Below are 25,309 nucleotides of genomic sequence, written 5' to 3' on the forward strand. Positions count from 1 at the left end.
TCTTTTCGTTCGTTCTTTCTTTCACCCGTGGTGGTGGCGCCCTTTCGTCTCCACGCGCAGGTCAGGTTTCGGATGCCGGCCAACGCCAAATGCAGAGATGCCGAAAAGGAAGGGTCCGCGCCCCCACGTCAAAAACCGTAACCTGGCAAACTATTTTGTTTTGTTTCTTTTGGGCGCACATCTGCTCTGCATCTAGTCAGGCCTGACAGTTCTCTCTCTGCGCTCTCCATCTTTTCAATCGACATCTCGAACCAGGTTGTGCGCGGTACCCAGCATGGACGAGCAGGGGGACGAGTGGAGCCTGGAGCCCACCAGGGACGTCCTGGAGCAGAGCGAGGGCGCACTTCCCATAAAGACGAACAAGAAGAAGCAAAAGGAAGATGGTGAGGATGATGATGAAGGGTCCAAGGAAGATGCGTCTGCGAACAGCGGCTCTAAGAGCGATTTCGACGATGATGGCGATGACAACGACGACGACGACGACGGCGATCGTAGTGATTCGAGCCAAGATGATGAATCGAGCAATGGAAATACCAAAGCGACGAGCAAGAAGATGGCAAACAAGAAAAAGAAGAAGGACTCGCCTCTACGAAAGAAGAGCGCCCCACCGGTCGCCAAACGCAAGCAGTCGATCTCGCTGGTCTTCTCGGCGCCCACCAGGCGGGGCAGCACCATCGTCCGCCGAGATGCCCCCCCCGGCGTCCCGCAACCCATCGGTGGGGGCGGCCTCCGGGACGTCCTGGCCAAGCCCGCGGCCGAAAAGGAGTCGAGCGCCAGCGACGACGAGAACCACAGCAGCGACGACGACGACGACGACACCGAATCGTCGTCGCCGACGTCCACATCTACGACATCTACGGATGACGACGATGATGACGACTCGGGCGGCGAGAAGGGAGATGACGACGAGGCCTTGCAGAAGCGGGCGCGGCGGGAGGTGGCGCACCGCCGGAAGAAATTGCTGCACAGGCTCGACCCGCCCCGCCCGGAGAGTGAGGACAAGCGGCGACGGCGCGAGGCGCGCCAGCAGAGGCGGCAGGAGCGCGAGCGCGAGAACGAGCGCCAGACGCAGCGGCGCGTGCAGGAGCTGCAGGACCGCGTGCGCGCCCTCATCGACCGCCAGACGCGCGAGGAGTCGGGCGACGCGCTCGCCGGCGAACAGCAACAATCGGGGGTCGCCTCCGCCGCGTCGCTGGCCGGCGAGTACGACGAGAGCCTGCTCCTCCAGCAGGAGGGCGAAGAGGGCGACGAGCACCAGGAGGAGGAGGACCCGCGCGACTTTGTCTACGCGCCGGACGAGTACCTGCGGCTGCCGCGGCGCGTGCTGGAGCGGATCATGATCTACTTCCGCCCGCCGGAGCTGGCCGTGCTCGGGCTGGTCCAGAAGGCGTGGCAGCGCGCGGCCGACTCCAACTCGGTGTGGCGCACCTTCTTCCGCGGCACCCAGGCCCAGAACTACTCCCTCCCCTCCTGGAAGCGCTTCTACAAGATGTTCTGTACGCTCGCCCGCTTTCCTGTATGCGTGTGTCATGTTGTGTTGTGTGTCTTGTGTGTGTCGTGCGTGTCGTGGTCTAACAGTGTGTGCGTGTGCAGGGCGACGCAACAAGATCGCGGAGGAGATCTTGTCGACGGAGCAGACCTACGTGCAGAGCCTGCGTGCGGTGGTGGAGGTGTTCGTGAACCCGCTGCGCGACCCGACGAACAAGCAGATCATCACCCACACCGACCTCAAGGGCATCTTCTCCGAGATCGAGGTCATCCTCGGCTACAACGCCAAGCTCTTCGCCGAGCTGGCCGAGCGCATGCAGCACTGGCACTTCGACATCTGCCTCGGCGACATCTTTGCCAAGATGGTACCGACACCACCGCGCCCTTGCTGGCGAACATGAGAAGAAGAAAAAGAAGAAGAAGAAGAAGAAGAAGGAAAGTGATGCTGATGAGTCTTGTTCTTGTTCGCATACAGTCGATGTTCCTCAAGGTCTACACGCAGTACGTCAACCATTTCAACAAGGCCATCACCATCGTCGCCCGGCTCAAGCGCACTTCGGAAGACTTTCGTGCCTTCCTTATGGTACGCACTCACCATCATCAATTGCCTTTTTGTAGCTTGCCCTGGGGGGCTGACAACGATGATGGTCGTGGCGGCTCGCAGTACTCGCAAAACAGGAAACAGTGCAAGGGCCTCGACCTCAACGCCTTCCTCATCATGCCCGTGCAACGGATCCCGCGCTATGTCATGCTGCTCTCGGTAAGGACACCACGACCCGACACCGACACACGATACAGGCGAACTGACGTCTTGGGTTGCCCTGATCAGGATTTGGTGAAGCACACGCATCCCTCGCACCCGGACTACCCGGCGCTTTCCGATGCGCGCACGAAGATGCAGGAGCTGGCCGTGTTCATCAACATCCAGAAGAAGGAGGCCGAGAACATCTACGAGGTCATCGCCATCCAGGACAAGCTCATCGGCAAATTTGAGGTACACGCCCCCCATGCACCCGTACCACTTTGCTGATGAGCCACGTGCAATGGAGGGCTAACTCGTTTTCTTACCGAATTTTTCTCTTTGCTCTCTCGGCGCGTTCTTCGCCATGACAGAACATCGTGGTTCCGGGCCGCATGTACGTGTTCGAGGGGGTCATGGCCGAGATCCAGCTGGCCCCGAATTCCAAGGGCAAGATCCAAAAGATGTCCAACACGATGCGGAAGAAGAGCCTCGCCTCCCCACCAACCGAACGTAGCGGTGCGCACACGACACGCAATACGACCGACACGCACACGCACACGCACATGAACACACGCACACGAGCTAACGAGGGTCCAACAACAGGCAACGCGCAAATCAGTGCCTACAAGAAAACAGACCACTATGCGTTCCTGTTCAACGACATGATCGTGCTGGCCAAGAAGACTGGCCTCACGTCGCTGATGAGCTTCAACTTCATGGCCAAGAAGGCCAAGAAGAAGCTCATGAAGAACGAGGACGGCCAGCCCAAGGACGTCGAGACCTTCGAGTTCGAAACGCAGATCGCCCTCTCCGCGGACTGCACCGTCTCCAACGCGCCCCAGGCCATCATCGGTACCATCGCCATCTCCAGCATTTACTATTTATATCCTTTATCAGCCTTTATTATTATTGTAGTAGTATTATTCTTGTTATTCACATGTGACCATCGCACCTGCAGGCACGGAGACATTTGCGCAGTGCTTCCAATTGTTCACCGACGACCGAGCCTGGCTCTTCGCCGTGCCCACAGAGCGGTACCTAATCTCTTCTTCTTCTTCTTGTCGTCGATTTCGTATCGATGGGTTCGCACCGGCTCTAATCCATGCATCGTGCAGGGAGAAGACCGAGTGGATGAGCGTGCTCGACAAGGTGCTCCTGGACATGGCCGTCGTCGGCCACAAGTCCATCGCCACGCGCACTGCCACCGCCACCGGCAGCGTCGTGCCCTCGCCCTCTTCTTCCTCCTCCAGCCCAGCGGTCGCCAGCGCCGAGGCAACCCCCGCCGCGGCGGCCCCCGAATCCGCCCGCTCGTCGTCGTCTCCCGATCCGCCTCTCTCAGCCCTGCCGGGGGTTCGATCCCCGTCGCCGCCGTCGCCCTCGTCGTCGACAGGCGCGGCGGAGCCCGCGGAGCAGGCCTCTTCGCCTCCGTCCACCGCGACCGCGACCTCGACGGCGATACACGAGGCCGGTGACGCCGGCGGAGCCGATGGCGTCGACACCGGAGATCAGCAGCCCACCAAGGAGACGCCCAAGCCCCCGGGCGGCGACGACTCTACGCCCGCGGCTCCGGCGGCAGGGGCGGCGGCACAGGCAGCCGCGGCACAGGCGGCGGCGAGCAAGGAAGACGAAGGGAGCGAGGAGGGGGAGGCGGGAGAGCGAGGCGGAGCGAAGGAGAGCGGCAAGCGACACAGCAGCGGCGGCGGCGGCGGTAGCAAGACGCCGGTGCCGGAGCGCAAGGGGGTGGGGATGAGCCTGCGACGGCATTCGTTCTCGATGAACACCCTCTTCCGCAAGAAGGCCAAGCCGCCCGCGAGCGACCTCCAGCGCCAGGCCTCCACCCCGGCCCCCACGGCCGCCGCCGCCAAGGATTCGTCGTCAGAGAAGGACGAGAAGGAGGCCAGGAGCGGGCTCAAGTACCTCCGAAAACGAGCCAACAGCACCAGCGGCCGCAAGAAGTCGTCCCCGGCAGCAGCGGCGGCGGCGAGCGAGGAGCTGAAGGAGTCGCCACCATCAACGGAGGGCGGCGAGGAGGCGGCGACGACGATGGCGCCGGCCGAGGGGGAGGAGGAGGGCGGCGGCGGGTGGGACGAGGGCATGGTCCAGGAGCTGCGCAAGAAGCGGGCGCAGCGGACGAGCACCGGCACCTGGTTCAAGCGGAGCCTCGACGCCAACAACGTGCCCATTCTCGCCGATGGCATCGGCTCCAGCCGCCTCAAGTAAGCACCGCCCCCCACGTCGGTCTTGTTTCCTCGCCTGTGATTGACCTTTCTCTTTTTCTTATCTTCTTCGTCATCCTCTTCATCATCACCATCATCCTCTTCACCACCACCACCACCACCACCACCATCATCACTGAAGAGCGACAGCGATGCTGAAGAGGCAGCCGGACGCGACGGGAGAAGACGACCACTGCGCATCTCCCGCGGCCACCACCGGCGATGCGAGCAACGAAGACGACGGCACCAGCAGCACCAGCAGCGATGACGAAGGGGGAGACGTCGAAGAGAGCAACGACAACTGTCTCAGCAGCTTGTTGTAGTTGTAGTGGTAGGTGCCTTCAACAGAGGTGTCTTGCCCCCCCCCCAAAGCAACAACAACGGTTTGGCGTGGGACTCCCCCACGACACGAGAGGAGAAGGTATGGCCTCTCCGGAGTAGTAGGGCCCCACCAACCAAGGCCCTCACCAAACCATCTATTGGATGTTTTGAATTCCTTGGAAGACCCCTCTAGTTCGCCTACGGCAGAGGAGGATTCCCAAGCATGGCGCACGCCATAATATTTGCCGGGCTTGTTGTGGTGCCACCGCAGTTCGTGGCACTTGCGAGGCCACTAAAGGAAGGAAACAAACAAAAAGGCGGTTTGTTGTTGAAGTTGACTCATGCAGAGGGAGGACGCGTCCTGTTCTGTTGCGGCCACCGGCACCACCGCGCCGCCACCGCCAAGAGCGGGAGTGGTGGTGGGGCAGGTGGGGCGCACCTTTCGCGGGCTGAAGGGGAGTCATGTGGGGGCCGAGGCCGGCCAGTGGCTCGTCATCCACTCCCACTCTCTCGACGGCTGGGCTCGCGTCTCCCACCCCGACGGACGGTACCGTCGCTCCCCCCCTTCGCATTTTTCTTTTCGCTTCGCTTTTCGTTTGCAAACAGCTTCCAACCTATGAGACCCAATGAAAGAAGGGTCGTCGCAACAACAACACTCACCCTCGCTGACGCATGAGCGCTCACTCGCGCATATTGCAACGCGCGCCCCAATGGGCGCAGGCAGGGCCTGTTTCCGTACTCGTGCATCGACGAGTCGTCGCTGCGTCCAGCGCCCCATCTGCTGTCCCTCAAGCTCATGGGCAAGGATGGCGGACCTCCTCCGCCTCTGCCCCCGCCGCGGTCCGCACCACCCGCCGTCGCCGACCGACCGGCGGAGCCTCTGATGAGCGGCACGCCTGCGCGCCACACCGACCACACCGACACGACCACCACGACTGCGCCACAGGCAAAGGACAAAGAAAAAGAGGACGACACGAGCGACAACGACGAAGACGATGGAGACACGTCGGACGACTCGCTCGGAAGCAACTCCGAAGGAGAAGACGACCACGACGACGATGACGATGACGATGACGATAACGGCGACGACGGCGCGCCTTCAGCCGCAGCGTCACTGCCGGCGTGTGGTGTGCCCCCCGAGAACGCGGTGGTGGGCGGCGCGAGGCGCGGCACGCGGTACCTCCGCACGGACGAGCTGGAGCAGCTCTACTCCGCCCTCTTCCGCCGCTCCCTCCACCACCCACGCGCCTCGGCCGCTGCCGAGCCATCGTCGACGCCGCCGCCTCCCCGCGCGCCACCAGCGCAACCGACGGTTGCACGGTCCGCATCGTCATCGTCGCCTCCGCCGTCCCCGAAGCCGGCAGCAGCTGCAGTCCAATCGGCGACGGCGACAGAAGCGCCGGCGCCGGCGGCCGCCGAACGAATCCCGCTTCGCGCGGAGCTGGAGAAGAAGAGGTGCGCATGGTGTGGTGGGCGCAGAGGGATGGAACGAGGCGCCGCAAATGCTGACGTGTACCGGGTGGCTGGGGTGGTTGGGTGGCCTCAAGGTTGCGCCTCGTGGAGGAGCTGATCGAAAGCGAGGAGCTCTACCTCCGCCACTTGCACATCATCCAACAGGTGTGAACACCCAGCTTGCAGCAGAACCTGCCACGGGTAAAATAGCTAACAGCGTGCGTGTGTGTGTGTGTGTGGCGTGTGTCGTCTGCGGGTGTCGTGTCGTGTCGTGTCGTGTGTTGTGCGCGATGGGCGCAGGTATACCTCCCACCGCTGGTGGAGAAGGGTGTGTTGGTGGGCGAGCAGGAGCGGTTCCTGAGCTCGAACGTGGGCCTCTTTGCCGACATGCACCGCGAGTTCCACAGCCTCCTCTTCCGCCGCTTCCGCCGCTACTCCTACGCCACCCCGCAGCCGCAGCCCCCACCCATCGGCGACATCTTCCTCACCATGGCACGCCACCACACCAAACTTCGCTCTTTGTCTTCGCTTTTCTCTCTCGCTTACCAACCGACGCCTTTGCACGAGTGCAGAAGTCGTACTTTGGGAACTACCACCGGTTCTGTAGCGGGCATGCGGCCGCCCTCGCCGCCCTCCACAAGCTCAACGAGTCGAGCTCCGCCTTTCGCCGCTGCATCCGCGTACGCCTCTCTCTTTCGTTTCTCTCTCTCCAAAGTTGAACGCCGTCGGCTGACAATACTTGGTCCCCTTTATGTTTAGAACATCGAGGCGAGCGAGGCGGCTCGCGGTCTCACGCTCGCCGAGCTGCTCATCGCTGTGCGTTTGACCCCACCCATCCCCCGTGAGTCATCATCATCGGCTCACCTGCTTTACATTCCATGTCGTCGTCGCATCGTTGGCCACGTCTTACAGCCGCTGGAGCGCATCTGCAAGTACCCGCGGTTCCTCAGCGTACGTGATCGGTCACTTCTTTAGATTCTTTAGCTGACAAAGCTGACAGCGAAAGCGAAGCTACTAATTTGACTGACTGACGCCCGGTCGTGTGCTCCACACACGCGTTCAGGAGCTGCTCGAGCTGACGCCGCGCACGGCGGTGGACTACGAGCTGTTGCGTGCGGCGCAGGAGCAGATCGTGGCGGTGGTGACGGCCTCCAACGAGGCCGCCGCGCGGGGCGCCAACCACCAGCGCATGCGGCAGATCGCCGGCTACTTCTCGCGGCAGCACCTGCGCGACATCATGGGCTCCTCGCGCAACTTCATCCACGAGGGCCACCTCTACGCCTTCGACCCACCCGGCAGCGGCGGCGGCAGTGACCAGCAGTCTGGTCACACGCCGACCGGGAAGCCCGTGGTGGTGTTCCTCTTCAGCGACATCATGGTGGTGGCCGACCGGCTCAAGAGCGCCAAGCTGCTCGACCCGGCCAAGCGGCACAAGCGCTGCTTCTCATCCATGCACCGCATCCCGCTGGCCTCGTCGCGCATCATCAACGTCGTCTCTGCCGACAACACCATCGCCGACGCCATCATCGCACAACAACAACAACAGCAGCAGCAGCAGCAGCGCGTCTCATTGTCGGCAGAGTCATCAACGTCGCCTTTGTCGACAGACGCGCCCTCCCCGCGTGGCTCGACGGCTGGCGACGACGACCTTTCTTCTGTCGACAGCAGGCAACAGCAGCAGACCAACAGCGACAACAGGAAGGTGAAGGGGAGCCTGCGGCGATGGCGCAAGGACAGCGACTCGACGCCCGACGTGCAGTCGCAGCAGACGCACCACCTGCACCGGTTCGAGCTGCAGGCCCTGTGGCGCAGCGCCGACGAGGAGCACGTGCTGCGGCGCTACCTGTTCGGGGCCGAGAGCGAGGACGAGAAGCGGATGTGGTTCCGCAGCATCCAGAAGCTCATCAACCACGCCCTCCTCCGTCAGCTGAACGCCCTGCCCGCCGGTGAGGTCGGCGACGACTATCACCACGACACCAACAGCGCCAACGGCGATGACAATTATGATGATGGTGGTGGTGGTGGTGACGATGACGAGGAAGAGTCGAGTGGCTCTTCGCGCCGCAAGCCCACGCGGAGGGCGGCCAGCTTCTCGTCGGCGTCGCATAGCAACAGCAGCCTGCTGGCCAAGGCCAAGGCCAGCACCACCTTCCGGCGAAAGGTAGAGCGCCTCCGCTCGAGCGACCAATCCTCATCCGGTTCGGGGAAAAGCCCGCCGGCCTCGCCCAAGAAGAAGGCCGCCCCGGCCAAGAAGAAGCACCACACGCCGTCGTTGTCGTTGGACGCCACCGACCACCACCACCAGCAACAGCAGCGACAGCCGACCAACGACCAGACACAGTCGGAGGAGGGCGGGGCGGCGCGGGACGAGGTCACCCTGCTGCGGGACGAGATCGAGCAGCTCAAGCTGCAGCTCCACACGCTACGCCCCTTCACCGGCTCCCTCCCGTGGGACTCGTCATCGACCACCTCCGCCGTTGCCGCCGCCGGAGACTCGCCGATGGCGCCATCGGCCGCCGGCTCGTCATCGGCGTCGCCGTCGGCCAGCCTCATCGTCAAACGGCGCCAACGCCGCTCCCAGTCGGCCACCACTTGAAGTGGTGCCTTCCCACCATCGGGACATCCCGGTCGGCGCTGTACAGTTGGGACTCTATTTTTTGTGTCGACACGGAAGAAGAGTCGTTGGAGTAAGTCGAACGTTGGCTTTGTTTCTTCTCTGCTGTCTGTCGGCGCAATGAAGAACCTGCTGGGCCTCGTGGGCCTGCTCGTGCTGCTGTCCCTCCTGGCAGTCCACGCTGCCGGTACGTTAGTCCCCTCCCCAAAGCCTCTCACAGCTCCAGGATGCGGGCGTGGGAGATTTGATTATGGAGTTAAATCTGGTGGAGATGAACTCATCTCCCAATTAACAAACCAAAACAACTGCAGACACCAACGTACGGTATGTGCACCTCGCCATGACCGGAGCACCACCGAGATGAACGTCGGCTGGTACACTCAGGGTGCGCTGCCTTTCCCTTGCACTATTTCCTTTTACAGGCCTCGACGCTAGCGTCGTTAACTTTCACAAGCCACGAGTCATAATTACTCTTTTTTTTTAACCGATTTAATTAATTCATTTAATGGACGAAATAACAAGTAATTATTAACATATAATATAATAATAATAAAAATGGTTTTTTCCCCACGCAGACCGTACGGCGACGTCGACGGTGCAGTTCGGCACCAAGCCGCCCTTCACCGGCAACGCGACGGGCGTGGCGAACGAGTGGTTCTCCGGCTACGGCTTCAACCACTTTGCGGTGCTCCGTGACCTCCTCCCCGGCACCCGCTACTACTATCGGTATAACCTCCAACACCGCACACACACACACACACCGCACACACGGCACTTGGCGGAACAACGTGCACGTTCGCCTGCTGATGCCGTGCGTGCGTGGTTGTGCAGGTGCGGTGACGCGTCCGGCGGGTGGAGCGCGGTGTACTCGTTCGTGACTCCTCCGGACAACACCAACACGCCCTTCACCATCGCCATTTACGGCGACATGGTACGTGCCGCCTTGGGTTCGATGATATTTATGTCGATGTTGATGCTGTTGCTGTGGTCGCTGTGGTTGCTGCTGGTGCTGATGAAAACAAATAACTTCAGGGCATCGTGAACTCGCAAAACACGGCCAATGGCGTCAACAGCAAGTCCCTCAACGACGAGATCGATTGGGTGTACCACGTCGGCGACATCAGGTACGACGTACCAGGCCTGGCTGATCAATCCGTAATAAGTGCGGACCCGCAGGCGCAACAATATATATATATGATCGCGACATGTTCCTACGTATTCTCAGCATGCTCACACGATCCTCGCGCACACTCGCGACCCGCTACGCAGTTATGCGGATGACCACGTGTTTGATTTCCAGAACACCTGGAACACGTGGGCAGGAATGATGGAGAACACCACCTCCATCAAGCCCTACATGGTCCTCCCCGGTATGTGTGTTACTGTTTTCCCCCATCAACCAACAACCAACAACCAACAACACACTTAGCCGATGGTGGTGGTGCCGGCAATCAATTAATATACGAATCATTGTGTGGTGGAATGTGTGTGGTGTGTGTGTGTGTGCGATGCCAGGCAACCACGAGTACACGAGCTGGGATCCGTTCCTGTTCTTCGAGACCCACAACTTCGTGGTCTACAACCACCGGTTCATGATGCCGGGTTCGACGTCGGGTGCGCAGAAGAGCATGTACTACTCGTTCGATTACAGCAACGTGCACTTCATCTCCCTCTCGACCGAGACCAGCTACCCCGACGCACCCTTCGGCAGTACCGTCGCTCTCCTCGCTCGCTCGCTTGCGCGCGTGTGTCGTGTGTCGTGTGTTTCGCGCATCGTGGGTCGTGGGGGTTCCGGTTCTCACCGCATGCTGGGCCGCGTCGCAGATGACTTTGGCGATCAGCTCTCGTGGCTCGAGGCGGACCTGGCGAAGGCCAACCAGAACAGGCACAAGAGGCCGTGGATCATCGTGGGCGGACATCGACCCATCTACTCGAGCAGCGGAGGCTACTCCGACCTCGAGGGCAACCCCACCAACGGGTACGCACCCGCACGCACCGCATGCGCACACACGCACACGACATGTCGTGTTCCCGATAGGCCCAGGCCCGTTCACATGACTAAGCTCGGCGCTGCGTGAATCAAGTCTTTTCCCCCTGGGCGGCAGCAACGCGGCGACGCTCCAGAAGACGTTCGAGGACCTGTTCATGAAGTACGGCGTCGACGCCTATTTCACCGGACACGTCCACAGCTATGAGCGGTACGCGTCTGTTTATCTATTGATTGGCGCGCCCATGCTGGTTTCTCTCAACTCGAGATGGCTCATCTCAACCAACTCAAACGCGTGCGCACGCAATGCAGGAACTATCCGGCGTACAGGGGCAAGAAGGTGAGCGACTACACCAACCCGAAGGCCCCCGTGGGCATCGTGGTGGGCAATGCCGGCGTACGCTCTCCCTGCTCCCTGCACGTGATGGCAGTAGTTCATGTTTCTAAGGCCGTGATGCTGGTGCTGATGCCGCCGCACAACCTCGACACAACCAACGACACACGCAGTGTGTGGAGGGCCTCACGGACCTGGACCCGTCCAAGTGGAACAACCCGGCGCCCTCCTGGTCGGCCTTCAGGTGGGGCACTGGGTGGGGCTACGGCATCCTGGCGGTCGACAACCTCACCCTCAAGTGGGACTTCTACGACGCCTCCACCCAGTCCATCATTGACTCCGTTACCATCACCAAGACCCTGTGAGCAGCACCACACCTCTCAGTTTTGGCGTACTGTACCAAATTAAACCAGTTAACCACACCCCAGCCCTTCACCGGGTGTGAGTCATTGGTCTGCACCCAACCAACCTCCTCGGTTCCTTCACAGCGGGGCGGATCAGAACACAACACGCTCATCCAAGGGCATGCATATCAGGTGGCACTGGAGAATTCCTGCTGCGTGTGAAGGGTTTGCTGCAGTGTGGAGTGTTGCAGTTCCCAAGGAGTGCGGCGTTCATGAAGCAGGTGGCCACGGTACATCACTAACGGCAACATGGACCTGCCTTGAGACTCACTAGTAGAGACAAGCTCACTCAACAAATCACCCAACTGGGCTGTCAAGTGGGTAGAATTTCACACAGGCTTGAAGGTTGTACTGCCTAAAAAAAAAATGCAATGATGGAGTTGATGATAAAGACAGTTTCATTCATGAATAATAAACCCTTGCTTGGCGAGGCCCGATGAGTGAGCACTGGCAGGTTGGTGGCACCAGCTGATTATCAAAGAAGCATGCCTTCGACCGAAGTCTGCTTCTCTTCACCTGCGCCGTGAAGATCGTCAGCTGAGTCCTCTCTGGTGGTATCGTCGTCATGGTGGTCATTGTAGTCGTGAAGCACCAGCTTCTTGCCCCACTCCTCGAGGAAGTCGTCAAGCGACTGCTGCTCGTCGGCCTCCGTTTCCGGTCTGAGCTGCTCCGCCTCCTCCATGCTGGGCTCCCCTTCCCCTTGCGGCTGGCGGAATGCGGCGTCCGTCTGTCCGTCTTCGATGGTGCGCCGCGCCAACTCGACCCACTGCTTGGGCTTGGCCACGAGAGCGCCGACCGCGAGCAACCTGTCCAGTGGTCATCGATGTCGTGTGCACGGTGTCAGTTGGTCAGCTGTCAAGCGCTCCAAACGGAGCATGCCAACACGTCGTGGTGCAGGTTACCTGTTCTTCAATTCGCGGTCGGACGTGACGAACAGGCTGGCCTTGACCTGCTGCGGAGGCAGTGCTTGCGCCCAGGCCACCAGAGCGTCGTCTGAAAAAGAGGGAGAACCTCATCTGAGTGAACTGCTGCGCACAACTGGGCAGGGCAAGGAAGGCTCTTGTACCGGAAGTGGCGAACTCGGGCCTCGCGCTGGCCACGGCGAAGCGGGCACCCTCGTCCAGGTTCTTCACGCCACACTGCAGCCCCACAACATATATATAAACATTAAATGAAGTGTTAAATGCCAACGCCCACAATATGAACGGACAACGCGCAAACAACAACAACAACAACAACAACAATCTCCAGATGTAGATCGTACCCGACGCTTGTTGATAGAGTCGTAGATCATGACTGTGTTGCAGAGGCCCGTGGCCCGCTTGGCGCGAGCAAAGGACTCGGCCAGGGAGGTGAGCATGGCCTCGGCCCTCCAGCGTTGGCCCCTGCCCAGGGCGTGCCTCCTGAGCGCCGACGTGAGGAAGAGCATGTTGTTGCCGTCCAGGTAGAGCGCACTCACTCCCGCCGGCCAGCCGTCTGCTCGCCAATGAGAGTCAATAATAAAAGGGGAATGTTAGCATTGTTGTTGTTGTTGGTGTTGTTGTTGGAAAGTGTGAGCAGACTGGGAAAAAGAGAGAGAGTAGTAGTAGTAGTGGTAGCAAGAGGGCTGTACCAGCCAGGGAGACGAAGCCCTCGGCCTCGATGGCGTCCTTGGAGTTCTTCTTCTCCGCGCGCTTGGCCTTCCTCTCTTCCTTGCGCTCTTCCCTGTGTTGATGATGATGGTGGTAAGCAAGTGGTGGGGTTAGCTTCAACATGAATTTTAATGTACGCGCCAGAGCCAGAAAGAGAAGAAGAAGTAGCAATCAAGTAGTACCTGCTTTTGTGCGGGCGACCGTCGGCGTGGGCGAGGGCGAGCTTCTTCTGCTTCCGCGCGAGGCGCCGTTGCCCGGCCGCCGCGTCGGACTCGCGCAGGAGGGCCATCACGGCCTCGACGTCGCCGCCCATCTTGCGCAGCAGCCGCGCGTTTCGCTTCCTGCGCTGCCCGAAGCCGCGCGCCTCGAGCTGGTCCAGCAGGGCCTCCATCTCGCCCGGGCCGAACTGGTGGAAGGCGCCTCGCTTGCCTCGACACTTTGCGCGTAGCGGCTCACCAGTCGGGGCCTTCTCGACTACGCTTCCGACGAGCTGGACGAGTAGCTTGAGGCAGGGGTTGGGCGTGGTGGCCTGGGCAGCAGCGTGGACGGCGTCGTGTAGCTCGAGGGGCGAGTCGAAGGTGACGCTGTCGCCCTCGTCGTCGACGTACTTGAGCACGAAGGCGCGGCCCACGGCGGGTCCGATGTTGAAGAGTCGGGCGACGTCGGCCTGCAGCGCGTCCCACGATGGGGGTAGCGCCAGCGCGCAGCAACGCAGCTCGCCGTTGAAAGACAGCTTGCAGCGTATCGCAGCCTGCTGCTGCGGGTTGAGCATTGCAGCAGGAGATGAAGATGAAGGCAGATCGACTTGCATGTGTGGATGATTTGTTGATTATTTGTTTCGAAGTTGTTCTTGATGACGAGGACAGAAGAGCGAGCGGTGTGTCGGTAAGCCACCTTTGCTCTTGCGGTTGTGTGTTGTGTTTGTGCTTTGTACGAAGAAAATGGCGCCTTTTGTACGGTACGGCCTGTGCCGGTTTACCCTGTCTATCTTCGCCGAACGCCCGATAACCCGTAGTCGACACTTGCTTACCCCGAAAACCTGAATTGGCGGCCAAAGCCAGAATACCACAAGAACGCGCCTCAAAGGAAAAGATGCAAGAAAATCGGTGAAATCAACATTTTTTGATGTTGGTCCGTGTGGGTAAGACGATGACATAAGGCTGGCGCTTGCTCTTCTTCTTGGTCGTACTCTGCCGCCCTCTACCATCCAGTGCTTCGGATGATGAGCTGCCGCTGTCGTCTCGATTCACCTCCTTAGGCTTGCTGCTGTTGCCGTTGTTGTAGCCCTCCTCCTCCGTCGAATCGCCGGATTCGACGTCATCGCGGTGGTTGACCAGCGCACGCAGGGTCTGTTGTTGCTTTTGTTCCTGCTGTTGCTGTTGTTGCTGCGCGCTGCGCACTCGCGCCACGTCGTGTCCAATCTTACACTTGGTCTCCTCTGCAGCTTCTGCCTCTTCACTGTCCTTGAGCTGTTCGACCGGCGGCGTGGTGCACATCCTGGCCACGAAGAGGTTGCGGAGAGCGCTCCACCTGCGCGCCTTCCGCTTCCTCGTCTTGCTCGCCGCTGCTCCTTTGAGCTCGTCGATCAGGTTCGCGAACCGGCCGTAGACCTGGCTTATCTGTGTGTCGTGTCGTGTTGTCAGATTGTGTCGCGTGCGTGCGTGTCGTGTCGCACCTTCATTGGATCACGGGCGAACCGAGCGCGATGTTCGAAGTAGGCGCGAATTTGGTCCTCGTTGGAGAGCATGAAGGCACAGATCTTGAGGAGATAGGGACGCAGGCGCTTCTTCCTCATCTTGTGCATGTCGGCGCCGCGCGAACGCTTCTGCTGCCGCCGCATGTAGCGATCCACCCGCGGATCCACCTCCAGAAGCTGCGTGGCCCAGGTCTTGACCACCTCGATGCTCTCCTTGGTGAACTCCCTCGTCACTTTCAGGTATGGCTAAGACACAAAAGCGAGAGAGACCACGTGAGCTTGGATATGCGACACGATGATGGTAATAACGAAGATGATGATGCAAGCGCACCTCGTCTTTGGAAGGGACGTGCTGGTGGGCGATGTTCTGAAGCACCTTGGCCACGAGGATCAGCTTACGCTGCAGCTCCGAACTCGGTTGATCTATTTACTTGACTGATGAGTCCAGTGTCGTGTGTCGTGTGTCGTGTGTCGTGTGGTGTGTGTGTGTCTGTGTGTCATGTGTGTCGTGTGTGTCGTGTTCTTAGCTTTGCGCACGTACGAGGGAGAAGTCCGTGCAGTTGAGGCAGAACCAAAGCGGGACAGATGACGCGAATAAAGATGAACGTGGTGATGATAAGGTGGCATCGGCGCACGTCGTCCGATCCCATCCCGATGGCCATCTGCGTGATGGTGTCGTGCACGTACTTGGGCATCTGTTTCGTGGAGGTGATGATCGTATTCAGCAGCTTCTGTGTCACCGCCAGCAGGTTGAACGCGTTGTCGTAGAGGTTGTCGTTTTTCTCCAATCGGTCCTCGTCGATCTGCATCGATACCCTCGCCAGCGTAAGACAAGAGCTCTCGAAAGAGAAGAAAAAAGATAGTCGCTTGATGCAGGGCCTCGTGTACCTCTACATGGCACACGCTCGAGCAGAGTGTGTTGATCGTCGGTGTCAATAAACGCCGGAGGTATTCTACGCACAAAAACCATTGCCGAGAGTCAATGCCTGGGGTGCTACAACAAGAAGATGCGACGGGAGGTGTTGTTACTTTTGCCCCAGAGTAGCATGAACTCGCTGAGGAGGTCCGTGCAGAAGTTTGGCGCCTGCACCAGCGAGACAGCATCATCTGATGCGGTTGAGCGTTTGGGGTGAGCTGTGTGGAGAGCGAGGCGAGAAGATGATGCAAGTGGCAGAAAGGAGGGGAGCAAGTACGAGCCCGCATGCCGTAGGCGATGGCAGAGTCACGGAGGTAGAGGCCACGTCCGCGCGAGGAAAAGATGAGCACCAGCGCAGCCGCCAGTTCGTCGTCGGCGTGGAAGTAGTTGTCCTCCATGCAGTGGAGGAACATGCTCACGCTCTCTTCCTCCTGCACGAGGAACTGGAACAGGTGAAGTCGTCAGCAGCTCTACTTTGCACATTATGACAAAACAACTGAGTGGCGTCGAGGTACGTTTTCCAAGTCAGCGTAGAGTTTGAACATCACTCTCTTTGTTCAAAACGACGTTGGCCCCAGGGTGCAGCTGCGGATTAGGAGTTGTTTTAAAAGATGAACTTGCCACACCGCAGCGACAGTAACTCGGCATGGCTCCGCTGAGAAAGGTGTCACAGCCAACAAGCCTTGGGGTCGAAGAAGGTCAAACGGTCTCCAGCTCGACAGCTCGTGGACTCCACATAGTGACCCCTCTTCTGTCCCTGCTCTGCGCCAAAGAGTGTGGCATGTGCCGTATTTTCCCGCCATTTCTGAATATGGGCGTGGGTTCGATATCCGTCGTTATTAATTCAGAAAAGTCATAAGAGGAGAGGGGGAAAGAGTGATGCAGGCTCATGCCAGGGAACTTTTGGTCAGTGGAAGGGTGATTGTTTTGTCAAGAGTGACTGCCCACCCGCAAATGGAAATGGATTTGTGAGGACAGAGAAGCACAGATGCCCGAGTTGGTCCAAGGGGCCAGACTCAAGTTCTGGTGTGGAAACACGCGTGGGTTCGAACCCCACTCTGTGCAACTTTATTACTCTTTTGCTGGTTTGCGGCTCACGAGTCGCCTCAAGAGTCACACGCTCAAAAGAGCAAAGATGGAGCGACCCACAGCAGAAGAGTGGCTGAAGCTGTTTCAACCGCGACAAGACTCGCTGCATCCTCGCCTCACTGCCCTCCTACACCGCACCTATGGCGGTACGTCTTGCGAGTTCCTGATCGATTGAAATTGATCTGTTTTTCTTTATAAATAAATCTAAATGTAACAAATTACTATATTTACATATTCTTTCATAATAAATAATAAATACTGACCGCACTGGCGCTTGTAGCGCCGGACGGGAGCTGTAGTGCAGCACAGGAAGCACCAGCAGTGGCAAGCGAGGCAATGGCAGCGGAGAAGCGGGAGCGGGAGGCCCTGATCCAGCGCAAGGCCACCCTCTACGGTCGCGCCGTCACCGCCTACGTCGCCGCCTTCCCTGACCTCCTACACGCCCCGCTCACCATCGGTACACCCACCACGCCTCTACGCGACTTCTCTCTCTCTCTGTTTAACTCTCAAGAGCGGTTCGTCGTCGGCCACACACGCGCTGGGCGGTGCGCTAGTGCGATGTCCGGCGCGGGTGAACCTGCGGGGCATGCACATCGACTCGCACGGAGGCGGGTGCAACGCCCTCGCCATCCCCATGGAGACGCTCCTCCTCTTCCACCCCCACCGCGCCGGCACTCCCGTACCACATTCCACTGCCCCTCGTGTGTGTCGTGTGTCGTGCGTCGTGCGTGTTGCGTGCTGATCGCGATCGTGTGCAAGCAGGAGGAACACACATTCGTCATCAAGAACGCCAACCCAGCATTCCCCGAGGTCGTCATCGATTCCACCCGCCTCCAGCGAGACTCTGGGTATGTCCCACCAAGCCATGGTTGGTATGTGGAATGTAAGCGATGTAGAATGTGAAGTGAATGCTTGGAATGGAATGTGCACAGGTGGTCGCGGTACCTGGTCGGGGTGCTGGAGGGCCTCACGGAGCAGCACAACCAGGGCCGGCCGCTGCGGGGCTTCTCAGGCCTTATCACCAGCGACGTGCCCACCGGGGCCGGCATCAGCTCCTCCCATTCGCTGGTTCTGGCCTTCATGAGCGGCTGCCTACTGGCCAACCCCGAAGTCGCCCTCGACCCCATCCAGGCACATTTGTGGAAACCCCCTGCTTCTCTCTTTCGTTCTTCTTTCCTCTCCTTTCGTTCTTTTCCTTCGCGCTCATCGGTGCGCGAATCTTCGCTTTCGTCGCCGCAGATCATCGAGATGGCCCGGACTGCAGAGGGTAAGGCGGGAGCAGTGACCGGACTCGCCGACCAGGTACTCACCACACAACACACACACGCACACACACACACCACAGACACACACTCAAGAGCCGGTGGGTGGGTGGCAACCGTGGTCCACTCGCAGGGTGCGATGCTGTTTGGGCGGGAGGGGCACATCCTGCACACGTGTTTCTACCAGAACGACCACTCGGCCATCCGCCCGGCCTACGCCCCCTTCCCTCCCGGCCACGTCGTGGTAAGTGCCCCCCTCGCATCCCTCACCCCCACCTTTTGGGCACACGTGTGCGTGTGCTGTGGTGCGTGTCGTGCGTGTGTGTGCTGGTGCGTGTGCGTGTGCTCAATTCTATGGACGCAGGTGGTGGTGGACTCGCTGAAGGCGCGAAACCTGTCGGGCAAGGAGGCCGCCAACTACGCCGTTCCGCGCTTCGCCTACAGCGTCGCGCTGGGCCTCTTCACCGGTGCACTTGATCTCCCGCCGCGCGCTCCCCCCCAACGCGTTGCTTAAGGTGGCGGTGTGACGTGGCGGGCTGGTGGTTGCTGCAGAGGTGATGCGGCGGGCGGGCTATGGGGAGGAGCTCGTGCAGCGGATCGATCGGCTGTCGCGCATCTCGCCGGAGGAGCTGGGCGAGCCGGCGGGCACGGCCGCCATCTACCGCCTCCTCCTCCAGATCCCCGCTCGCATCACCACCCACGAACTCGTCACCCAATTCCCCTCGCTACGCGTACGGCCTCCTCCTAGTCTTCGTGCGTGCGTGCGTGCGTGCGTGCGTGCGTGCTTCGTCGTCGTCGCCAACCGAGACGCACCACGCACACAGGAGGTGGCGGAGAAGGCGGAGCAGACGTACTTGTGCAAGCTGCGCCCTGAAATGAAGCCCTCGCACCTCGAGCTCCGAGGTAAGCACGCCGCCCATCCACCCACCCACCCGACACACACACACACACACACACACACACACACACACACACACAGAGTTAGGGGGAGATTGATTCGCCTCACGTTGGGATGTCGGGGCGCAGGTCCGCTACTGTTCGGCATCGCCGAGTGTGCGCGTGCGCGCGAGTTCTTCCGGCTGCTGCACGTGTGCGCCTCTGCCTCCACGCCGTCGCAACGCGACCAGGCCCTGCTCGATATGGGCCGCGTCATGACCATCGGTGCTCACTCCCCCCCCCTAATCCAATCCGACCTAATCGTTCGGCCTTGGCCTCGGCTCATGCGGTGGTGGGCACAGGTCACATGGGCGATTCGCCCAAGTATGCGGACGAGCACCCGATCAGCGACGCCTACCTGCAGGGGCTGGTGGACAAGCTCGAGGCCGACCCGGCCGACCCGTCGGCCCAGCTCTACGCCCAGCCGGGCGCCTTCAACGCCAGGTACACCCCCCCTCCCGCCCCCACTGCCAAGTCCCTTCTCGCGCACTGGGCTCACGCCTGTCGTTGCCTGTGCGCAGCGTGCCCGAGATGGACGAGCTGCAGCGGATTCTGTGCGCACATGGCGCCCTCGGCGCATCCCTCACCGGCGCGGGTATGATGCCCTTCATGCGTGTGTGTCGTGTGTGTGTCGCCCAAACATGGAAACAGTTCAAGTCGCTAGTGCTGAGCGTGGCGTGTGGGGCTGGTTGGGTGCGCGTTGTGCAGGTATGGGCGGGGTGGTGGTGGGCATAGTGCGCGCTGACAGGGTGGCGGCATTGAAGGCCGCCGTCGAAGCCGAATACCACGGCCCGCGACGATCATCGAACGACGGGGCCGAGGGGGAGGACAACAGCGATCCGCGCAGGGAGACTTTCTTCGTGTGCGTCCCCATCTCCGGCGTGGGAGCCCTCGAACTGCCCAGCGAAGACCACTCACCCGAAGAAAGGCCCGCCTGAGCCACAAAAACGACCAAGCCACCATTTTAAGCTACACCCTTCCTTCTTTGCCTTCCAGTAGATAGCGAAGTATGGGACTACATTATTGTTTTTGGTGAAGAAACTATTCTCTTTAGGGTATATTTGTTGTGGTGGTTGTACACTTGTGTTATGTTACACGAGTGCAGGCCGAGCGGCAGCTTGCGGCGGAGAAGTCGTGTTGTTGTTGCCCGAAACGGCGCCTCTCTGCCGGCTATCGCCGGGGTCGCTGTACACTCTCCTCCTGTTTTCGTTGGTCTTGCCGCCGCCCCGATTACGTTTTTTGTTCTGTACATGACGACGTCGCGGGGCCGCCTCAGCAGGACGACGCCGGGGAGGTGGAGGCGGCGGCCTGGAGGGATGGCAGCGGGTGGACGCCCTCTTCTGCGAGGGTGATGTCGAAGCCGTACTTGGCGGCGAGCTGCTGTCGGCGCTCGTTGTGGCGCTCGGCGAGCCATCCCAGGACCTCGTCGTGGTCGACCGGCCCGAACAGCATGCGACAGCAGGCGCTGGCCGCCGACCTCTTGGCCGTCTGTGGGAGGGCTGGCTTCTTGTTGAGGCCGGTGCCGGTCGGGAGGGAGAGGCCGTTCTTGCGCTGCTGGTGCCGCTTGGAGAGCGCCTTGATGCCTTCGAACGCGAGAGTCGGTGCGCTGCTCGCCACCGAAGAAGTAGAAGTAGAAGGAGTCGAAGTCGAAGAGAAGGAGGCGGTATTCATGGTGAGCTGTGGGGCGGGCTGGCTGGCAGTGGTTGCCTGTGTGCTTGAGGTACTTTTGATAATGGTCGGTAGTACTACTTGGTTAGCGGTGAGTGCGGCTCTAAGGCGTGTCAAGGCGTGTCGTTCGCTTTGTCGTGTCTTTGCCGAGTAGTGTCCAATCTCGCGTCTTTTCTTGGAGCGATGCTCTCTGCGCAGTGAAACCGAAGGAACTAGACGGAATTTCCGATAGCGAGAGAGGTGACGACGTCGGCGCATTCCACACATTTGCCGGATGTTATTTCAAAAATGAGTGTTGTTCGCGGGCAGTGTGGACGAGAGCTTTCTATGTGCATGGTGGTGGTTGTAGCGTCACTGAATGAATAACGTTCTGTCTGGGTCTAGACTCGGGCATCTTCCTCGTACTCGTCGTGGTTGCCGCCGAGGGAGTTGAGGCTGGGGTGCGAGCCCAGGCGCGCCAGCTCGACCTCGTCGCTCTCCTCACTGAACTCGTAGTGCTGGTTGTCGTTCAGGAAGTACCGGCGGTCGATGAACTTGGCAGCGATCGTGACGAAGACCAGGAAGAACGACACCCACACAAAGTGCGGGAAGATCTGGTGCGAGTAGGCATAGTGGGTCGCCATCGGGTTCATCTTTTCGCTCTGAGAGCAGAGCCAACCAATTCATCCAGTTAGCGCCATCGCTAGCAGACGTAAAGAGAGATGATAGTAGTTGATGGCGATGAAAGGAGTTGAGTACCTCGGGGATGTCCTTGCCCTCGTTGGAGAAGAAGGCGACGGCCATCTCCCACCACCAGACGCCGTTGAAAAACATGGACGCGGCGGAGAGGAGCGGGAAGGGCGTGGTGTAGATGATCGGGTTGAAGTAGCCGGGGTTGAGGCCCAGCTGCACCTCCTCCTCTTCCTCCTTGGCGTCGCGCACGCGAGGCGAGAAGCAGCAGCACAGCACGCGCGGGATGTCCATCAGGTAGTAGTTCCTGCTGAACGGCTTGCCGCCCTTCCGTCGCCACGTCGCACTGCGCACCTGCAGCCGGCGCAAGTAGGTCTGGTTGAGGTACATTCCTAGCGTAGTGGCGTGGGGTGGTGTCAGATGGTGAGACTCGGACATTTACGTTACGCCACTGGGCGCCATGCAGTCATAGACCAGAGCGCAGCGCGTTACGAATTGCAGGCTTCCTTCTCTGTACCTGCGAAGATTTCGAGGGCGCGACTGATAGCGGTGACCCAGAACAGGAAGGCAGTGAACGCGTGCGCGAAAGACTCCAGGTCATACGCTTGAGGATGAGCTGCGGAAGAGAGAGAGATGTGTGAAAGATGAGAGATGAGACGCATGCGCAACATTGTAGCGCACTGCCAACAGGGCTGGGCTGGGCCTGAATGTAAAGAGGCGTACCCGTGAAGAGAGTGGCCACGAAGACGAGGCCGCCAGGCATCACCAAGCCCCAAGCAGGGTCTGGAGGGCGAAGGAGAGGGGTTGGAGATCAAAAAGGCGGTTCCTTTGCAACTAAGGTAAAAGCATGGAAAGAGCCGAGAGCTTCACGCAAGTGGAGGTACGCACTGTCGAGGACTTTGTAGAGATGCAGCAGCTCGATGATGCCCACCACGCACAGGGCGGACGTGACGTGGATGTGGTCCAGATGCGACTCGGAGAAATTCGCATTAGGGATGAGAGCATCGAGAAACTCGGCGATCGCCCCCAGCCCACTACAATGACCACCATGGGGGAGGTATGTGAGCGAGGGCCGAGACAAGGCGATAACGATTTCGATCCAATCGCTTTAATTCGAGTAGCACAATTTCAACCGAAGGAGACGCACCCGTAGAAGGCAAAGCTGAGAGCCTCAAAGCTGATCCAGAACTGACGCGTACGAAGGCCACGGCAGTAGGATACCTTCAAGGATCGGAGGAAGTAGAAGAGGCCCAAGAGTATCATCAAGGTGCCAGGAATGGCATGGCCGTGAAAATTGCCCATGGTGCGATTTCGATCTTAATTCCTCCACTTAGCCTCTGGGCTTGGCGCAAGTCAATCTTGCCCTTGGGAGAGAATCTGTGATGAGCAGCTCACGGCTTGCGGCTCGTCGCAATCGATTGTCTCTACGCGCGATGAGATAACCGAAGAAAGAAGCCTCTGTTCAAATTGTTTGCTGTTTCAAATTGCAATTCGAAATTAATTTGCATTGTGGTTCGGCTTGCGTTGACTCTTGTTTCCGCCTCGCCCTGCCCACCAAAGCCCTCCGAGGCAGGGGCGAAATAGGTGGAGCGAGAGGGGCGAATTTGTTGGGCGGGTAGCCTCAACGTGACCCTCTCGGTGCTCCAGCGCAAGAAGTGGTCTCTCAGAGCAGAGAGGAAGATGGAGGCCAAAGGAGGGAAAGGTGGAGGCGGACCCAGCTTCGTTCTGCCCGAGGAGGATGAAGCTGCGACCTCCTCCCGCCATGTCGTCCCTCCCGTGGCGCTACGTTCGACGTCGCCACGTAACATCACCAACACCGCCAACAGCAAGGCCAAGGAGGGGGAGAGGGAAGATGAGAAACATTGGACGTTGGCGGAACTAAAGGGGTGGGCCGCGCGGCTGGACGAGCGGGAGCGGGCGATTGCCGAACGCGAGGCCAGCCTCGACAAACGCGCCCAGTGGCTCGACCAACAACAGGTAAACCTTTCTCTCTTTCGTTTTCGCTTTCTTCTTCGTTCTTTGTGCGTGACCGCAACAACAGTCTCTTTTGGTTATTTTATTTATATTGTTTATTTTATATTATTTATATTTGTACTTACTTTTTGGCCAATTGCAGGCGCGCGTGTTCAGGATGAGCGTCCAGCGCTATCACGCGCTGCAGGCGTTGGACGACCAGGCCGTGCTGCGAATGCAGGCCATCGTGCGAGCCTGGCTTCGTCGGCGACAGTGGCTCAAGAACAGTACACACCCTCCTCGTTCTCCTCTTTCTTCTTCTCCTCCTTCTTCAGTTAACCCTGTGGGCGCGTACGGATGCAGTGATTCGCATGAAGAGCTGCGATGACGAAGCCATCGTGAAGATGAGGCGTCGCGCGTCGGCGTTGAAGGAGATCGTGATCTCCGAGCAGAGCTACATCCGCTCCCTCCAAGTCCTCCTCATGGTTCCACTCCGCACTTGAGGGCTTCCCGATGCGCTCAGCAGCCCTGCTCACTACAACCAACCAACCAACACACGCACACCGCACCCACCGCACACGTAGGAGTTTCTGGTGCCCATCGTAGAGGGCGGGGTGCTGAAGGACGACGAACACATGGGCGTCTCGTTCATCATCGGGCAGGTGCTGAGTGTCAACAAACAGTTCCACGTCGCCATGCAGAAGAAGTATGCCCAGTGGTATGTGACTTCGACATTCATCAATTGGTTGTTGGTTGTTGGTTGTTGGTTGTTGGTTGTTGGTTGTTGGTTGTTGGTTGTTGGTTGTTGGTTGTTGGTTGTTGGTTGTTGGTTGTGGTTTGTTTTAACTCCGACATCATCGATGCACTGCGCGCAGGCCAACCAAGCACTCGTTCGCCGAGGTGTTCCTCGAGCATGTACGTTCAATCGCACAGAGTGCTCGAAACACTATAGAACGTATGTTACTGAGAATCTGGTGCTCACCGACCCGACGGCGCGTATGTGCAGATCCCGCTGATGAAGAAGGCCTACGCCAACTACATCGCCGTGTTCGACCACATCACCTCCGTGCTGCTCGATCACTCCAACAAGAAGAAGTCGCCCCTCAGCGCCTTCCTGGAAGTGCGCACCACCAACCACCAATCTTCACCCTCCCCCACAACCGATCGCGGATTGGTCTTTTATTTATTTATTGATTGATTGATTGATTTATATTTATTTTAGGAGAAAATGACGAAGGGCGGGCTCGACCTCAAGGCCTACCTCATCATGCCCGTTCAGCGACTGCCCCGCTACGAAATCCTCCTCACCGTACGTCGCTCGCTTCTTCTTTGTCGTCTTTTTCTATTTTTCTATTTTTCTATATCTGTCCTATTCACCAGCTCACTACGAATGCAACCTACAATGTATAACGACGCAACACAATGAATAGGAGTTGATCAAAAACACGTTCCCGGAGCATTCCGACTACGAACAGCTGCAGAAGGCGCTGGCCAAGGTGAAGAAGATGAACAGCTACGTGGACCTGAAGAAGAGGGAGATCGACATCAAGAAGGAGTTCCTGCAGATCCAGCAGCGGCAGGAGAAGAAGGTCGACCACTACATCAAGCAGGGCAAGGACATGACCCTCACCACCTTCAGCGACCTCCGCGAGCTCCTCACCAACAAAAAGGTTCGAGCCAATCCTTTCAATGAGAAATTGGTCATACATTCAAGGAATTGATACCATTCCTGACCACCATTCCTGCCCACCGCAGCAAGGGGACACTCCGGACCGGCCGCGTCGAGACAAGAGCGCGGCGCCCGAGAAAGAGCGCGCGTTGTACGCTTGCCTCCCCCCAACAACAACTTTTGGCTTCACACGGGATCATTCCTTGTTGTTGCACGCCACGTGAAAATCTGATCTCGTTCGCGTACAACCAAAACAAACCAC

General features: G+C 59.3%; 10 protein-coding genes across 10 annotated transcripts; 5 read left to right on the forward strand and 5 right to left on the reverse strand.

The window, feature by feature from the left end:
* Window positions 1–380: 380 nt before the first annotated feature.
* On the forward strand, window positions 381–4,450 carry ACA1_107420 (RhoGEF domain containing protein; the record flags this gene model as incomplete). The annotated part of the gene is made up of 10 exons (XM_004336286.1): window positions 381–494; window positions 554–1,496; window positions 1,594–1,853; window positions 1,964–2,071; window positions 2,153–2,248; window positions 2,318–2,482; window positions 2,602–2,746; window positions 2,834–3,082; window positions 3,189–3,264; window positions 3,346–4,450. The coding sequence occupies 10 exons, from the start codon at window positions 381–383 to the stop codon at window positions 4,448–4,450; spliced, it is 3,261 nt and encodes a 1,086-aa protein (XP_004336334.1).
* A 658-nt stretch (window positions 4,451–5,108) lies between these two features.
* ACA1_107430 (RhoGEF domain containing protein) lies at window positions 5,109–8,815 on the forward strand (the record flags this gene model as incomplete). Its single annotated transcript, XM_004336287.1, has 8 exons — window positions 5,109–5,314; window positions 5,488–6,222; window positions 6,315–6,384; window positions 6,520–6,740; window positions 6,827–6,899; window positions 6,979–7,035; window positions 7,132–7,170; window positions 7,283–8,815. 8 exons carry the CDS (start codon window positions 5,109–5,111, stop codon window positions 8,813–8,815), a joined length of 2,934 nt encoding a protein of 977 aa, XP_004336335.1.
* A 378-nt stretch (window positions 8,816–9,193) lies between these two features.
* ACA1_107440 (Ser/Thr phosphatase family protein) lies at window positions 9,194–11,519 on the forward strand (the record flags this gene model as incomplete). Its single annotated transcript, XM_004336288.1, has 10 exons — window positions 9,194–9,218; window positions 9,409–9,559; window positions 9,665–9,764; window positions 9,866–9,957; window positions 10,103–10,203; window positions 10,349–10,543; window positions 10,658–10,811; window positions 10,939–11,031; window positions 11,133–11,217; window positions 11,328–11,519. 10 exons carry the CDS (start codon window positions 9,194–9,196, stop codon window positions 11,517–11,519), a joined length of 1,188 nt encoding a protein of 395 aa, XP_004336336.1.
* Window positions 11,520–12,033: 514 nt separating this feature from the next.
* Window positions 12,034–14,000, reverse strand: ACA1_107450 (PB1 domain containing protein; the record flags this gene model as incomplete). Its single annotated transcript, XM_004336289.1, has 6 exons — window positions 12,034–12,364; window positions 12,461–12,551; window positions 12,625–12,697; window positions 12,823–13,034; window positions 13,171–13,262; window positions 13,372–14,000. 6 exons carry the CDS (start codon window positions 13,998–14,000, stop codon window positions 12,034–12,036), a joined length of 1,428 nt encoding a protein of 475 aa, XP_004336337.1.
* Window positions 14,001–14,301: 301 nt separating this feature from the next.
* On the reverse strand, window positions 14,302–15,694 carry ACA1_107460 (uncharacterized protein; the record flags this gene model as incomplete). The annotated part of the gene is made up of 4 exons (XM_004336290.1): window positions 14,302–14,808; window positions 14,865–15,131; window positions 15,217–15,285; window positions 15,521–15,694. The coding sequence occupies 4 exons, from the start codon at window positions 15,692–15,694 to the stop codon at window positions 14,302–14,304; spliced, it is 1,017 nt and encodes a 338-aa protein (XP_004336338.1).
* Window positions 15,695–15,879: 185 nt separating this feature from the next.
* ACA1_107470 (uncharacterized protein) lies at window positions 15,880–16,214 on the reverse strand (the record flags this gene model as incomplete). Its single annotated transcript, XM_004336291.1, has 2 exons — window positions 15,880–16,019; window positions 16,079–16,214. The coding sequence occupies 2 exons, from the start codon at window positions 16,212–16,214 to the stop codon at window positions 15,880–15,882; spliced, it is 276 nt and encodes a 91-aa protein (XP_004336339.1).
* Window positions 16,215–17,226: 1,012 nt separating this feature from the next.
* ACA1_107480 (kinase, putative) lies at window positions 17,227–20,026 on the forward strand (the record flags this gene model as incomplete). Its single annotated transcript, XM_004336292.1, has 13 exons — window positions 17,227–17,347; window positions 17,445–17,569; window positions 17,653–17,738; window positions 17,823–18,000; window positions 18,130–18,192; window positions 18,310–18,396; window positions 18,517–18,619; window positions 18,705–18,883; window positions 18,977–19,055; window positions 19,179–19,313; window positions 19,391–19,532; window positions 19,610–19,683; window positions 19,797–20,026. The coding sequence occupies 13 exons, from the start codon at window positions 17,227–17,229 to the stop codon at window positions 20,024–20,026; spliced, it is 1,602 nt and encodes a 533-aa protein (XP_004336340.1).
* A 334-nt stretch (window positions 20,027–20,360) lies between these two features.
* Window positions 20,361–20,759, reverse strand: ACA1_107490 (uncharacterized protein; the record flags this gene model as incomplete). The annotated part of the gene is made up of 1 exon (XM_004336293.1): window positions 20,361–20,759. One exon carries the CDS (start codon window positions 20,757–20,759, stop codon window positions 20,361–20,363), a length of 399 nt encoding a protein of 132 aa, XP_004336341.1.
* Window positions 20,760–21,913: 1,154 nt separating this feature from the next.
* Window positions 21,914–22,725, reverse strand: ACA1_107500 (uncharacterized protein; the record flags this gene model as incomplete). The annotated part of the gene is made up of 5 exons (XM_004336294.1): window positions 21,914–22,041; window positions 22,149–22,208; window positions 22,314–22,459; window positions 22,573–22,602; window positions 22,625–22,725. Coding segments are annotated over 5 exons (465 nt in total), but the record flags the coding sequence as incomplete, so codon positions are not given.
* Window positions 22,726–23,163: 438 nt separating this feature from the next.
* ACA1_107510 (RhoGEF domain containing protein) lies at window positions 23,164–25,099 on the forward strand (the record flags this gene model as incomplete). Its single annotated transcript, XM_004336295.1, has 9 exons — window positions 23,164–23,211; window positions 23,310–23,402; window positions 23,542–23,625; window positions 23,714–23,863; window positions 23,963–24,096; window positions 24,254–24,293; window positions 24,385–24,498; window positions 24,601–24,687; window positions 24,809–25,099. 9 exons carry the CDS (start codon window positions 23,164–23,166, stop codon window positions 25,097–25,099), a joined length of 1,041 nt encoding a protein of 346 aa, XP_004336343.1.
* Between the last annotated feature and the right edge of the window lie 210 nt (window positions 25,100–25,309).

The sequence above is a fragment of the Acanthamoeba castellanii genome (assembly GCF_000313135.1).
Source record: "Acanthamoeba castellanii str. Neff unplaced genomic scaffold scf7180000084660, whole genome shotgun sequence".
Taxonomy (NCBI): domain Eukaryota; phylum Discosea; order Longamoebia; family Acanthamoebidae; genus Acanthamoeba; species Acanthamoeba castellanii.